Raw genomic sequence first — 15,769 nt, 5'->3', positions numbered from 1 at the left:
CATTGGAATCACTTCACTTTATACCATCTCTCCAATACAAACTCATAAATTTTCCTAAAAGGTATATTATATATGGACAAACGACATTAGTGGGAAATTTAATAACGAAATTATAATAATATTTAAAAAAAAATATATATATTTTAATATTTAAGAAATTTAAGCTGAATGAGCTAGTAGTGGCAATGACATAAGACTGAGCTAGAAAACAGCCCGGCTTATTTGTTGTATTGGGCCTGGCCCAACTCATGAAAAGTTGCTGTTTCTTCAGGCCGGGTTTTTGTAATTTGAATCAAGTCGAAGGGACTTGTAGCCGGCCCACAACAACGAGAACGGGCCTCAATCAAAAGATTAGAAACTCCATATATGGCACATGTTTATGCAATTTGCAAGTAAGAATCATATAAACTCATTCATTTGGATTGTGCAATGCAAGTAGTGAATTAAACAAACCACTACAACAACATCACACACTTGGGTTGGCAAAAGCAAAGAACAATAAAACATGATTAATTAGCATTACTTGAAGTTTAGAACACAACTCTTCCACCACAATGGTTTCTTCTTGGGGTTTTCCATAATTTGTAACCTCATTGTTTTGTTACGGAGACATGCACTAGTTGGACTTCAAGGATTTGGAGGCCTAGGTGGTGGTGAGGAAGGACGGTGAGGGGAGTGCGGGGGACTTGGAGGAGGAGGAGAGTAGAAGTAAAACCAAGCTGGAGGTGGCGGTGGCTGTGGCCTTCGCCGTGGAGGCAGCGGTGGAGGACACATTCTTCGATAGTGGCTACCATGGCGAGGAATATGATACGAGAAATGAATTGGAAATGCACTGAAGAACAGTAGTAGCCAAAGTATGAAAGCCCCCATTTTTGTAATAAAGCAGCTCATTTTACTTAGCTTGGAAATTGGATTTGGAGGAAGGCCGCCTTGGTGTTGGTTACTGGTTACATTGTAGCATAGAAGGAATTTATAGTTATTTATATCAACATGGTCGTAAATGTAGATGTTAAAAGAAAGATTTGATAGGGACCAAGCCACCAACCTTCCAACAAAACTTTTTTGGCGTGCTAAATTTCTTTCCTTAAACTCCGGCGGGAATTTATTTCAACTGTTGAGTAACAAGGACTTGGTTGACACTTGCAGCAGATATATCTTTAAATAATTAGTATATGAGAGTTGCAGAAAACCAGATTAACGTTCCCTAACACACTAGAGATTGATGTTATCTAGATGGTACCGTACACGTAGTGGAACACAACACAAGACAGAGTGACTGAGTGAGTGGGGTTTGGTTTGGGTTTGAATTCTTCCGAAGCTAAAGATAAAGACAGGCTTTAATTCCAAGCAACCTTTAATAATAGTAGGGCATGACAATTAGGTCTCATAACTCAAGTCGTCGACATTTCTTTAAAGTTAGATTTATTTATGTATCTCAATCTCAAGGAAATTAAGCCCCACCCACCAAAATTCAAATGCCTTTTTTTAATGCAAAATCATGAACAATAATAATAGTCATAGCAGCATTAACCCGGATTCTAATTTCTCAATCCAACTCTTTAATTCAGTTCCTGCTTCTGATTTGTTTGCATTTTGAATAGTGAGGTTGTGGGAAACATGACCCTACATTTGGACACTTGGAGCTGTTTGAGCTTTGAGGGCCTCTCTGTCTGAGGCTAGCAGGGGTTGAAATGGATAGGACAGAAATATCAATGGGAGTCATGGGACCCGTTTTGATATTCAAATCTCCTGATTTTGACGTGTAGGAGGACGTATAAACAAAGATAATGGAAATTCAGAAATTTACGTTTCCCTTTCATTTGTTACTGCTTGTTTCCTCTCCCGATTATAATTTTCCAAATCACGTGCGTGACTCGACAGATGCTTATGTCATTAGTATTTAAAGAAAAATGCTAGGCTTATTATTTTTTTCATATTATATTGTGTATCATCTCTTTAATAAAAATAAGCCCGATTATATTGATAAACTCCACATCTACTAGAGAAGTAATACACAATATAGTATAAAAATATAATAAGCCTAGCATTACCCGAATTTAAAATGACTAGACATTACAATAGTACAAGAATTCTATAGTGAGGGAATTCTATAATGAAGGCTTTATATATGACCTTTAAGTGAGACTTTATCTCTTAACCATTGAATCAGGGCACTATAGAAAGACTCCACAATAGTAAAGCGAAGTATAGTTATAACAAATTTCCCTTTTCCTTTTTGGCCTTCCTTTGAAGTAAAGCAATGGATTTGCAGCACTGGCTTTATAAAACGCACCAAGTGATAAAAACATCAGTAAAAAAGCAATCAGAACTTAGTCAACGAAAGACAGCAAGGGGTTGCCAAGAAAAGATGATAGTTGAGAACTAAGAATATTTACATTTTAGAAAGCAAAAAACCCACTTCCCCAGTCAGCAATACATTAATCCAAGCTTTTAGAAGGAAAGCCACAGGGTCTTCTTCTGAGAAGTCTTCCCACCAGTTTACAATATCTACATAAGCTACGCTACCAAAAAGGTAAGAACCTCTATATAACTCAGAAGAAGCAGAGTAATACTAACCCACTAACCAACATGTAAACATAAACAAGCCCGGATACATATATGTTACAGAATATCACCAACGGGAAGTGGACATTGGGGGTTCAGGTATCTGTTAGCATCGACTACCACACTCAAGCATCTCTCTCTCTCTCTCTCTCTCTCTCTCTCTCTCTCTCTCTCTCCATGTCATTTGCAGACGGTCTTTAGTCTCTTCGCAGCCTGAACAAACCCCACAATGACCTGCAACTCGTCGATTGGCTACAGCAGATGAACAAAAGTTTTGAATGGTTAATAATGTTGTCAATAACATTGGAAATTTATCAGATTACAGGGCATTGCTGGATTTGATAACATAACTAGCTATTTAAAAACATGGAAGCTTTATAATGTTGTCAATAAATTTGGCATCTTTCATTCAACTTGTGCTCAATGTTGCAATATAGCAAAAGTACACTGAACCAGAAAAAAGCACAAGGCTAGCAATTGTGTGAGTACCTGTGACATGAAATGCCTCTGCACAACATCTATTAGTTCCTCTTTCGATGGGTTGGGAATGGCATCCACCTAGAAAAATTCATTCAGTACACAAATAAATGAAATGTAAATATGGAGCAATCATTTGATCTTGGCTGGTATAAGTACTCACAAGATTGAAGTGTCGCCAATATCTCCATAAAGCAGCCATCTCCAGTTTGCCAAGGTCAATTTTCTGAATAGGAGATATTTTAAATTACAAATCACCTAGGCACTTCAACCTCTATTTCCAGACTATGAAAGGAGTAGTATAAAGTGAACAGGGCAACTGTACTTACCGTGGACCCTCGTGGAGTAGAAATAGAACCCTTAGACTGAGAGTCACAAGAGAAAGTTCTACACATAGTCTTGTGAGATGATCCAGATGATTTATGCACTCTTTGCCTTGATCTGTGGGACTTTTGAGTGTCATCAGATGCTGGGAATAAAAAATAAATTTTAAGAAAAAAGCACAATCAGAAAGCATTGTGGGACCAACCAAAGAAAAAAGATAAAGAAGTGAGGCAATAAAGCTTTAATTTAGAGATAGGAAAAGTAAAAGGTAAAGACACAATGGATCCTATGTACCAACCTCGACTACTTTTCTCTATAAAACATACTGTTCCAAGTTCACATTTAGAGAAGTTCCGGAGAACAGTTAATTAAAATACGAAAGCACTAGGGACCCTCTAACGAAGTCCAAAGGGCATACACAGATGCAGTCACACAACTAATAGTACTCTAGTCAAGCACAAAACTCATATCAGTCATTATTCAGACTGCTTTTGACAATCATGCTTTGAAAAGCAAATCAAGACATACAAACAATGAGAGAGTTTGGTGGTTCATGAAACCCACTATGCCAAAAGCATCATAGTTCCAACTGGTCGAGAAGAGTCATAACATAATTTCAGGTAAAAAGTTTAAGGTGCATAACCAAACTCACCCATATCTGATCCATTCCACTGGACATTCTCAAAATCAAGGTCATCATCTTCCTCATTACCAGTAGGAGCTTCAATCACACTAAGGGCATTCCTCTGAAGCTTAACTTCTATGCCATTTGTAAGAACCTGTAGATTCATTGATTGGGATGTTAGGTGCCATTCTCATGCATGGTACACAGATGCCTAAAGAAACACCCAAAAAGTGAACAGATTCACACACAACTTTCAAGACATCGGCAAGAAAAAAAAGAGAAGCACAAATCCTGTTCTAAGTAAACCAATTGAAATGTTTAGGAATAAAAGGTATCCATATTAAATCCAATTTTCTAAATCAGAGACAAATCCAGATAAGCATACTCAATTTCCTGGCTTAAACGCTTACAGAAGTTCTAAGAGTAGTTTTCAAAGGTCAAGAGAAGAATTAAAATCAGTAATCCTGCACCCCCACTCATCTTCCACTGCTCAAAAGGAACTTACTCAATCACACCATCAAAAAACATACTAGCTTCACATTTTCAAAGAGAACAGCAGTTCATTAAAACCAAGGGATAAACTGTTTGTAATAGAGTCAAAATGACTTAATCCCTATAATTGGGGTTGGAGGGAACAGAAAAGTAAACGATCACAAAGCAGATTGAAACAAAATTTGTAAATTTTATAAATCACCTAGAAAACAAGACAGTTCTAGAATGTTATAAATATTATCCATAAACTGTTAAAAAACTTCAACACAAGGCTTGCAGATGCAAGAACTAGCAGCAATCCAAACATGCAAGAACTACAAGATAATGTTGGAATATCTGTACCCAAACTGTAATTTACCAACCATCGAAGTCCGCAACATGCGAGGAATAAAATATATGAAAAGCTAAAATGAAAATTCCGAAGCCTTCTTTAATCCAAATCATAGATACTGCAAATTTACCACAAAAGACATACAAAATTCGAATTTTTATACTCCTGAAGATAATCACAAATTCATACAACCAAATAAATCAAAAGAAAATAACTATTGGTGTTAACACAAGCAATCGGAAAGGAATGAACAAAACCGTATTGAAATCCCAATTTTCAATCCCACTTTAAATAGAAATCTATTAAATCCTCAGATCCCTTTAAAAAATTCAACATGCAATGAGAACTCAATATTCATAACTTCTTGATACTTCCACAGAAATCTGAATTCATGATACTTTACGCATGTAGCACAAAAATATGGAAATTTACCAAAAACAGCAAGCTTACTGGAATTTGCAATAAATAAATCAGAAAAAAAATTCAAAGATAAAAATGTCAATAACCAAAGAGGCGTTGAAACTGATGAACAGAATGACCAAATAAAGTTATTGAGAAGACAATAGCACAGTAGATTAAACACCAAACCCAGTAAGAAAAAAATTGATCCGCATTGCTTAAATACTGTCAATTAGATTTAAAAAGTTCCAATTAAACTCAATTTTCCAAAATGCAAACAAAAGAAATTTAAGAAAAAATTGAAGGCACAGATGGACCGCAATATCCAAAACTCAATTTTTCCCAGAAACCTAAATAGACGAAGGGAATTACCAGCCAATGCCACCCGCCAAGCCCCACAGCCTTCTTGACCACGCCCTGGAGACCAACAAGGACAGACTTGGTCCTGTTATTCCCAGTCACCACCACCTTGGTGTGGCGAGGAAGCACAGAGAGCTCCTCTTCACTACTGTCACCACAACTCTGCAAGTGAGAGAAACCGCCATGGACGGAACTCTCCATTGCCTCAAGCATTTCCGCTTGAACTCAGTGAGTGAATTAGTCGGTGAAAACCTTAGTATTAGGACTCAAAATTGCATTTAAACGAAAGATCATGCATTGCTCTATACGTATTTGGGAGTTTTGGGGACAGAAAGGAGGGAAATTGGAGCCAAAATTGGGAGTTTTTAGCAGATAAAAAACACAGACAGAGAGAGAGAGAGGGAGAGGGAACAAGAGAGAGAGAAGGGATGAGAGTGACTGGTATTCTTTATTGGTGTGTTGCTATGAATCCCGAAGACTCGCAACTGACGAATCGGAGAGTGCCACGTCCGGCTGTAGTTCTCCTTAATTATGCGTTTCACACAGTAAGCTGAGGTCGCGGCATGATGCAATACCACTGGCGGTTTGGATTTTTGAAGCAGAGTTACTGGGTGTTGACCGTTTGACTGGAGGTGAATGAGATAGTGGGTCTTGGATTAAATGACGAAAATACCCTTATATATTCCATTTACAGAGGTTTTTTTCTTCCCACGGTCTAGAATTATTGGAGCTGCTATGCTCTCTGGTTCCGTACTATAAATGTCATGGGGGGTTTGAATTTTGAACTCACTCAATAAATGTGTCCACGAAAATAGAAGTTCTATGGTCAACTAAAGCTGGAAACATTTAAGGAGATAGACTGATTTAGACTATTTGTTTATCTAATTTAACCCATATGTTTATTAAGTAATAATGCTAATATTGTATTTGTATAGTAATGTTTCTAACTACTAAAATCTCATAATAGAATACTTGTCAGTTTTTTTTTCTTTTTATACAAGCGTTATTAATTAAAAGATAAAAAATTAGAACACATGATTTTAGAATATGTATAATTACTCTTAACCACTTAAACTAAAACAACTTAGTTATTTTAATTTTTAAAAGTTATTAAAAAATTGATGTTACATTCAAAATAGTTGTGATGCATTGCTGGTTGGGGAATAAGTTAAAAAGAAAAAGGGGCGGTTAGTAATTTCTCAAAAAAGCGGGAGAAACGTTACGTGGGATTGGAAACGTAACGGAAATCCGAAGTTCATCGTTGGGAGGAGGTAGGGCCCACTGGGCGCTGAGGAGGGAAGGCTCTACCTGCCGTCGGTGTTGTCTTATCCAACATGGGACTTGTACATCTGTCCCTCACTCACACACAGTTTTAAACAACACAATATTTTACCCAAACAAAAACCACTTAATTATATTAAAATAAATAAGTTAACTTATCTATCTCTTGCCTCTTTTAGGGGTACAATTTCCCGCCAGAACCAAGCATTAGAAGCCGTGGATTTGGGAGGGCCGGGGTGGTTACCGTCGGATGGTTGGGAGTTTTAGTCCAGCCGTTTGATTGGATTGGATAGTATTTAGAAAAGCAGACATGCTCCTATAGCATGTGTAATGATCACAAAGTTGAAAGAGCGGTGGACCTTTCGGACACCTCGGCATAAAAGCTAAACGAAAGGGACAAACCAAAACATGGAAATTTCAAACTTCTTGTTTTCTTTTCTTTTTTGTAATGACCCACCACCACCGTTGGATCTCAGCCATCAGACTTGATAGAGCAGCGCACCACTGGATCAAGTGGGTGGTATTAGTAAATTTACAAAAGCTGAAGGGTCCCAAAGCTAAATACAAAACAAAAGTAGTGTCTAGAGCATCTAGAAGGGAAGAGGCAAATGAATAAGTAAATCTCATTTGTTTTGCTACATTATTATTTTCATGCTCCAACGGAAGAGGTAAAATAGTAGGCAAAATATATCTACTCTCCTAAACAAGGCAATATTACATACTTAAAAGTGAAGAGGTAAATTGAGTTTTTTATAATAAAATATAATCTCTACTTTCTCACCTACTTTCTATAAAATATAATTGTAAATGTAAAAGATAAAAATAAAAATAACAGTGGTTTGTAGACTTGCATTGCCCAGTCCCTTAGAGTGACTAATTTTTTATGAGGAAAATAGATAGGCAACATACCACTGAGGTTGTTATAGTACAATTTTGCCTATTTTATTTGCATACTCTCTTGGAGATGCTCTTAGTGTTAATTCCGAGGTTTTTGTTGCTATTTTTGGTTATACTTTTATTTGTCCTTATGTGGCGACCGGTGAAAGAGGTAGAACGACTACAATGCGATTCTTATCGGTTATGTTACGGATTTATTGAAAAGCTTCCAAAAGTTTGCAAAAGGGTTCTTAGTAGAAGGAAGGAAAGAAGGAAGGAAGGAAGGAAAGAAGGAAGGAACAAACAATTTTTATATATATTATTTTTTATGAATTTTATGTGACAGCCACCTTCTTAAAATTTTATTTTATAAGGGTGCTATGAATTTTAATTTTTTGTTTAATGATATTTAAATTAAATATACCAAATTACGAAAAGTTTTTATTTATTTATTTTTAAAAAACACACAAATACAAGACCCAACAAAAGAAAGAAATAAAATTGGAAGTTGGCGTTGTGAAAGGGGCCTGGTTGTAAGTTGTAAAGTAGGAGGAGGCCCAGCTCAGAGGAGTGATAGCTGAAGCAGACAAGACGTTGGGCTCCACTGTCTAACTAGTTTATTTTTTCTTCCGAACATTCCATGTTGCTCCCCGTTTGAAAGGGAAATAACACAAAACAGAACAATTAGGGCACTGGTACTGGTGAAGAAAGTTCAATAAAACAACTTAGGACCCAAGTGGATTTGGTTTAGTGGAAAATTGAACGGGCTAGGCCACACATGTTGGGCGAATGTGATCGGGCTCCTCAAAGAGGTCTCTAGTTTGATCCTCCGCATGTGTAACTAACCTTTTGGGGAGAGTTTTCCCTTAACTCGTGCTCGGCTCGGATATGTGACACTCCTGCTACCTTTTTTGTAACCAATAAATAAATAAATAAAACAAGTTAGGAGTGTATGCATTCACACACCAACCCGTTCGGTAACGTTTTTGGAGAATGTTTTATGAGAATGAAACGAGAAAACAAATTTGTATTTTTAGGATTCGAAAATACGTCTGGTAAATTAATTGAAAAATATATTCAAAAAATTAAAATAGTGAAAACGTGTCTAGTAAGACAATTTGAGAATAATAATATGTGAATTATTTTTCAAGTATATTTTTTATTAATTTCTGTCTTAATTTTTATTTTATTTTAAAAATTCTGATATTTTAAAGGCTAAAATTATTACAAACAATAAAAAATGTATAATTTGAGAATAATAATATAATTAAAATAATACAAAAATTCTAATATTAGAAAAGCCTATATATAAAAAATTAAAAAAAGAAAAATCAGTTCAACGTTAAAAAAGAAGAAATCAATCAGACCAATACATTGGGGTAGCAAATGAAAACGATAATTTGGTATTTTCAGTTTTTGTACATGAGTGTGAATTTTTTTTTTCTTCTTAGAAAACGAATTCCGGTGAAAATAAAAATGACATACTGAACACGTTTTTGATAAAAAAAAATAAAAACGGGGCCTTAAAAACGTTATCGAATGACCCCTAACATTTTGTCTGCCCCAAAAATCCATCGAAATTCACACCCCTTCCTCCTCATCGAAATAACCTTTGCAGAAATGATCATATGTGGGGAAAACCACAAGAAGACCAGCATGCATTTTTCATCTTGTGGACCATCGTTTGCTGCTCATTCCTAGTGGCTTCGCATGACACCCATATCCAAAAGATCATAGTGCATTAATTGCTTGTATTATTTGCATTTAGTTGTGTTCGTGCGGTCTTCCAACCGTTGGTGCACTACATGTATTGATCAACGATTGGAGATTGCAAAATGTGAATAAGTGACTGCCTTCGGCATTTCTCGGTTTAATTTGACACACTACACAGTACAGATAGGATAGGAGTAGTGGAGTGTGAGGGGAAAGGGGTTTTAAATGGTGTGCCGTCACATTCAAAAGCATGTTAGATACCCCCTGTCTTGGAAGTTTGACTTCCACAGCTAAAGCTAAGCAAACACATGTGACAGAGAGTATAGATTAGGTCAATGGTCAGTTCTTGTAGCTAGTTTTATATATTTCTTTAAGCTGGGTGGGTCAGTTAGTTAGGACTTGGAGGTTTGACTTCCACAGCTAAAGTTTTTTTTTTTTTTTTTTGGTTTTGGGTGAGGTGAACCCAATTGCTATTTTGTTGGGCTTTAATTGTTGCTTTGGGTTGGGCTGCTTCTCATGAGTTAAATAAAAAAACGAGACAATAAAAAGAATAACAGAAAAATGAGTTAAAAGAGAAACATCGTTTTGGTTTGTATTTTTCAACAATGTATTTTTCAACAAAGAACGGCTTAATCAAATCTCCTACCCTCTTCTTTTCTTCCTGAACACTAGTGGCCTACCCCCTTCCCAACCTTGAACCACCTCTAAGTACTGTAAACGTAATAATTATTTGCTAATACAAATCACTAATATACATAATAAATACACGTGTAGAATGGACAGAGGACCTAAAATGGCATGAAGCAGAAATACTTCTTCTTAAGCTTTTCCGTTCTGCCAATAGTTCTAGCCCTCCTTTTTCCTTCTTGGGATGCAGTATGGCTACTGGGTGAGACATCGACATTATAAGAAGTTGATGGGCCGCCTTCATTCCTATAATCTGGTTTCTGAATTCTGCTCATATTGTTTGAAGTCTTTCCTGAGATCTTGCCACAAACAGCTGAACCAGGAATTGGAGAATGAGTTTTGACTCTTTCTTCACTTGGAGACTTGCTGAAAGATCCTATTAACCAAAAACAAATTGGGTATTTTTAGGCTTCTTCAAAACAAGCAGCATAAGAAGCACTTTAATCTTTTCAGGAAATTATTACAACAGAGAAAAGAACAAAAAAGGAACTGACAGAGTGTGTCATCTACACCAAACATAAGAAGTACTTTTATGTACCTGAAGAGGCTGCAAACATGACCAACTCATCTGGTCTTGGAGGTGCAGAGATACTGAACTTGCAACCTGCATTCTTGTTGACCAAGTCTTGGCTATTTTTAGGCTCTAGTTCTTCTAACAATGCCAGAGAATCGAAGCATTCATCCGATGACATAGTCAAGCAACTTGAATCTGAACTAAAAGAAAATGATGCTGGTGTATCAAGATCCAGCAGTTCCAAGTAGTCACCTCTGGAAACATAATCGATTTCGGGCATAATTTGTACATCATGATCTGGAACTCTTTCTGTAACTATTAATGTTCCCCTTTCATTATCCTTGCTCACCTACAAGATATAGCAAGCCATCACATCCATCAGAGGAATGATCAAAAGGAAGCTTCTTGATTCCATCCGCGCTAAAGCTAGTAATAAAGAATGTCGTATAAAAGAAATTAAATTCTGCACAAGAAATCAGCTGCTGCCACTGCAAAATATATATTTCACGCTGCCAGAATTAATGACCCGTAGGATCCTAATTAACCAACCTGAGGCTTGCTTGTGGAACTGTGACTAGTACAATTCTTGGCACGTGGAACAGCTGAATGCGCTGAGTAAGTAGCACTATCAGAACTAACCATCTTCTGAAGATTTTTGCAGTTCGATTTTTGTTCATTGCTACAAAAGACTCTGCAAAGTGACCTGGGTTCCTACACATTATCCAACCAAACTGGCAATTGACTGGCAGGTTGGGTAGAGAACAAAACAAATAGAACGAATCAGGTAAAGAAATACAGGATTGGAAGCCTCAATCAATTACCTTTCCCTTGCTGTCTTCAGACTTCTTCTTCTGAGTTAGCCAGTATTCTTGCATCACCCAATCGGTTTTACTTTCATTAGGGGCTTGGCCTTGATAGAACTCAAGAGTAGCTCTCCAACCAGTGATGGAAGAGTTTGAGAATATTCTGCAGGCCTCCCCTTTGGTTCTCCAATATCCAAAATTTGTAGGTTTGTTCTCATTACAGTGAATGAAGTACCAAAAACCATCTGCACATAAACGGTCTTGTCATTAGAGTGAATGAAGTACCAAATAACATCTGCATATAACTCAACTAATCAACTTGATTAAATCAAAATAAGAGTATTCCCCACACCACATTGAAGGGTTTATAGCTTCAAAGATCTGGAAAGTACCAGGTAAATTTGAGGGCACTAGTTGGTAAGGATTTGCATCTTCAATCACATTGCCTGGAAGGGGGGATCCACTAATTATTTTCCCTAGAGAAATACAGAGCTCCTCATCGGTACACTGAAAACCAATATCAGCAGGCAGGGTGGCAGATTGTGGACACATGACGACTGAATCAAAACGGAAAAAAATTCTGATGAATTTAGTCTCTGATCAGTAGTCTGCAAAAGGAAGGTTAAACACAAAGAACCAATTGAAAAAGTCAAGCATCAAGATTGAAGCAGCTATTCGTAACCTAAATATTTGAGAAAAATAAAATTGAATTAGTCAAATATCAAGATTCAAAGCAGCTTATATGTCCAATTAGTCAAACTAATATTGAATTAATGACAAAACTTACTGAAGAAGAGTTCACCAAAAAAATAAAGAGGAGCAAGAAAATCTTGGACCAAATCTAGATCAAATCTTAAAATCGCTAATACAATCAAGCAGCACCTTAGACCAGTATAACATCATCAACTAATATTCGAGAAGTGACAGCAGCGATCTAAGAATAATTAACCAAACATTAAATTACATCACTGATATGATAATACTCATGTTTTGAGTCTCTTTGAATCCAGTCGGATTGCAGGGCAAAAAACTTGACCAACAACATTTGAAATTTTTTTCTTTTCAAGTCTGGAACGAATCCATCACACAAATCCATTAAAATTCAAATAATTCACAGGCGAATCGAAAGGGTGTGTCATCCAAAAAAACACAAACTATCCTAAACCAAATTACATTACTACAACAACCAGAAGCAACCATCTGCGTTAAACAGTCAAAAAGCCAATGATCAAGTTGAGAAAGTATCAGAGCAACAAGAAAATTAGTTTTCAAAATTCCAAAATCTTAAACTTTGGGTCTCAGCCTCTCAGAGGAACCAAGACTTGGAGTCAACAGGACCGAACATACCCATTGACGACGACTGACTCATGCTAACATGAAAACAAAAGTTTCATCTTTCTCTTTACTCATCCTTTCATTTCCTCATTAACAAGAAAACAGTTTGATATATGATTCAAAACTAGGAAGAACATCAGAAAGAGATAAAAGAAAAGAGAAAGCGTGCCACGAACAGGAGAAGAATATCCCAGGAGAGTTCTCCAACTTCAAATTAAAAACTATTGTACATACACTTTATTTACTTATCATATAAATAATCTGACATAATAGTAACATAATTAATTAACCCAACACTAGTGAGAAGTTGATCAAGCTCTAACCTTTGGGGTTTTGAGACGACCAGAGAGCCACTGCCTTCTCCTGCTCGTTCCGTATTTCCACTCTAAACAATTAAAGTTGGGTTGGGGTCATCGGCTATTTATAGGGCTGCTGTGTTAGTGAACGAAGCCCAGGGTGAGTTAACCCGAGTTACCCATTTCATCGTCGCTTCTACTTTTGTAAGAAACCACTACGTGTTGCTTCGGCATTGGCCGAGTCACGCAATCCCGTTAATGTTTTGCATCCCACCACTCATGCCCTCCTACTACTTTGGCGCGCTTTCCTGGAAAATTCCATGCTCAACCCAACTCGCGATATATTAACGATATTCTTTAACATTGTCGGCCTTTGATTTCTATCAATTACTATCTTCTTTTTTACCAACTTGTTAGAGCATCTCTAACTGATATGCTAAAAGTGTCATATAGATATTTAACAGCTAAAAATAACATCTCACGTTACTCCAACCGATGTGTTAAAGCTAATGTGAAATGAAGGCTAGAAGTTGAGATGTTATTTTTGACATCCCAAAAGCAAGATGTCAAATGAATATTTTATTATTTTTTATTTTCTTTTCTTTTTAATTAAAAATAAATCAACACTAAAATGTAATAAAATAATAATTTAATTTGACATATCGGGTAGAGTGTAAAGCTGTATAAGATGTCAAATTGCCACATCAGCCATCAAATTTAAATTTAATGTTTGATATTTGACATCTCCTTTGGAGATGCTCTTAGAGGATGTCTCATATTTGACTTATATAAATGACGATGACAATATATATATTTGTGATGAGTTCGATATTTAATATTTTTATTTATTTATAAAAGCTCGATACCTCCTTTTTTTGATTTGTCAAAACTCGATACTTAATTAGTTGCAAGTGTATTGATCCATTAATTACCATGTCACATTTAATATGATGTGGTGTAGCCTTAGTATTGGCACGTTAATAAAAATGACCATGTCACCTTTTAATGGTGCGAAATATAACAAGATAAACAAAAGTGGTGGCTAATATTAAGTCAAAATATCAAGTTGTGACGACATGACTTTTATTGTCACGCATGCGGTCTTCTAGAACAGACTCCAGGAGGAGACGTAGGCAAAGCTCCCCTCGCTCCCTCCCTCAACAATATCGAATTGAATTGCCACTTCTGATAATTTGATAATCACATATTGTCAAAATTTTCCATAGGTTTGGTAGGGTCAAACGGTAATTGCCCGATTCAAATGTCCAACCATTAATACTATTATTTGTTTGTTTCATATAAAAACCAAATATATATCATACAAAAAATACTTTGAGGTAAGACAGAGTGATCTCATTATCACCGGCAAAATATTTTAGTAAATATAGAAATTTAAAAAAATATTTTGGTTGGATTCAAATGTACATGGGCCTTAATTGGGCTGGGCCAGCTTATTTATTGAAATTGGCGTCAGACCATTTGGGCCCTTTGGATTGTAGGCCCATTTGATGCGGCGGGAGATTTCCCACAGCGAAAGATGGACGGCGAAACCTAGCGGGACTGGCCAGTCCTGATAATGGAGGACTCGAAAACCAGCGATAAGCTATCGGAGTTTTTGGAATCCGGCGTTTACCGGTTGGAAGATTCGAACGCCGTTTTCATCGACCCGGTTCGCGTCCTCAACCGCTCCTACACCCGGTTTAGGGTCTCCCCTTCCGCCTACTACTCTCGCTCATTCGACTCCAAACACGCTGGTCAAGAGGCTAGGGTTTCTTCAAATTTCAGAAAGCGAAAGCGGAAGGAGAAGAAACCTCAGCCTCTCAACGACAGAGAAAGAGCCGCCGATCAACGCCATCAGGTCATTACACAGTCACTGCCCTTAGTGCGATTGCAAGTTTGAAACTTCAATGTTTTTGATATTTTCCAAGCGGAGCCTTAGTGTTCGATTTGATGTTGATTATTGCAGGAAGTGAGACCTTTTTTGCTGAAGGCGCATGAATCTTTAGTTAGAGCAACCGAGCTTTTAGAGGTTGTGAGCAATTTGAAGGGGAATTTGTGTCCTTCAACATCGTCTCCTGGAGCTGAACAGTCACTTGTTGAACTCGGGCGGGTCTGGCAGGCACCGCTCTATGAGATTACTCTGAATTTCCATCCAAATGACAACGCAAGGGAAGATGGAGGTTGGTTTTATTATTTAAAATTTTTGCCTTTAATTCTTTCTTTTTTGGGTAAATTGAAATGTTGGTCCTTTGTTGTTTAATCAAGACTATTGGCTTATCAGGGTGCTTCATTGCTCGACAATGGAGGTTGGTTAATTATTTGAAGTCCATGCTCTTTATCATTCTCATATTGAGTGGTTCTGAAAATTTCTGAAATTGAAAATGACTCCTACTCTGTTTTCTTAGGTGCCCCTACTATTCAATACTGTGAACAACGTGCATTCCCTGTGTTTAACAACTTAGTCGTTAATGAGACCAGTGAAGATGTGGAGGCTGAACTTTTGAATAGTCGATATATCTTACCTCCAGAGAGTTCCTTCTACATGGTTTACCGACTTACTGACTATTTTTCTTTTTAAAAACTGAGATAAACAACGCAAGCTACTTTATCATGTTTCTTATATGATTTGTTTTCTATCATGTGGAAGTCTGATCTGGGGCAGATTCACAATCTAATTCCTGGTAATTCCTG

General features: G+C 36.8%; 3 protein-coding genes across 6 annotated transcripts in view; 1 reads left to right on the top strand and 2 right to left on the bottom strand.

The window, feature by feature from the left end:
* Positions 1-2,330: 2,330 nt before the first annotated feature.
* Positions 2,331-6,034, bottom strand: LOC117616117. The gene is made up of 6 exons (XM_034345332.1): positions 5,586-6,034; positions 4,019-4,145; positions 3,372-3,511; positions 3,206-3,268; positions 3,055-3,123; positions 2,331-2,817 (listed from the first exon to the last, which is right to left on the bottom strand). The coding sequence occupies exons 1-6, from the start codon at positions 5,784-5,786 to the stop codon at positions 2,746-2,748; spliced, it is 672 nt and encodes a 223-aa protein (XP_034201223.1). The 5' UTR covers positions 5,787-6,034; the 3' UTR covers positions 2,331-2,745.
* Positions 6,035-9,994: 3,960 nt separating this feature from the next.
* Positions 9,995-13,217, bottom strand: LOC117616588 (NAC domain-containing protein 71-like). 3 transcript variants are annotated; one of them, XM_034345950.1, is made up of 6 exons: positions 13,106-13,217; positions 11,840-12,055; positions 11,466-11,692; positions 11,194-11,355; positions 10,669-10,993; positions 9,995-10,506 (listed from the first exon to the last, which is right to left on the bottom strand). In XM_034345950.1, exons 2-6 carry the CDS (start codon positions 11,997-11,999, stop codon positions 10,232-10,234), a joined length of 1,149 nt encoding a protein of 382 aa, XP_034201841.1. In that variant the 5' UTR covers positions 12,000-12,055; positions 13,106-13,217; the 3' UTR covers positions 9,995-10,231. The 3 variants fall into 3 exon arrangements, with proteins under 3 accessions (XP_034201841.1, XP_034201842.1, XP_034201843.1); XM_034345951.1 differs by having other exon boundaries at positions 11,840-12,004; positions 13,106-13,170; XM_034345952.1 differs by lacking the exon at positions 11,194-11,355.
* A 1,374-nt stretch (positions 13,218-14,591) lies between these two features.
* Positions 14,592-15,769, top strand: part of LOC117622292 (methyltransferase-like protein 2) — a 3,198-nt gene continuing 2,020 nt past the window's right edge. The window contains exons 1-4 of one of the 2 annotated variants that reach the window (XM_034353038.1): positions 14,592-14,936; positions 15,045-15,258; positions 15,484-15,623; positions 15,726-15,759. In XM_034353038.1, the coding sequence (XP_034208929.1) occupies positions 14,655-14,936; positions 15,045-15,258; positions 15,484-15,623; positions 15,726-15,759 (670 nt within the window). In that variant the 5' untranslated portion in view covers positions 14,592-14,654. The remainder of the gene's footprint in view (positions 14,937-15,044; positions 15,259-15,483; positions 15,624-15,725; positions 15,760-15,769) is intronic. The other variant, XM_034352964.1, reaches the window with a different exon arrangement.

Source organism: Prunus dulcis, chromosome 1, assembly GCF_902201215.1.
Source record: "Prunus dulcis chromosome 1, ALMONDv2, whole genome shotgun sequence".
Taxonomy (NCBI): domain Eukaryota; kingdom Viridiplantae; phylum Streptophyta; class Magnoliopsida; order Rosales; family Rosaceae; genus Prunus; species Prunus dulcis.
Note: the sequence above shows the minus strand (reverse complement) of the source record. Positions and strands in the feature narration are given on the sequence as shown.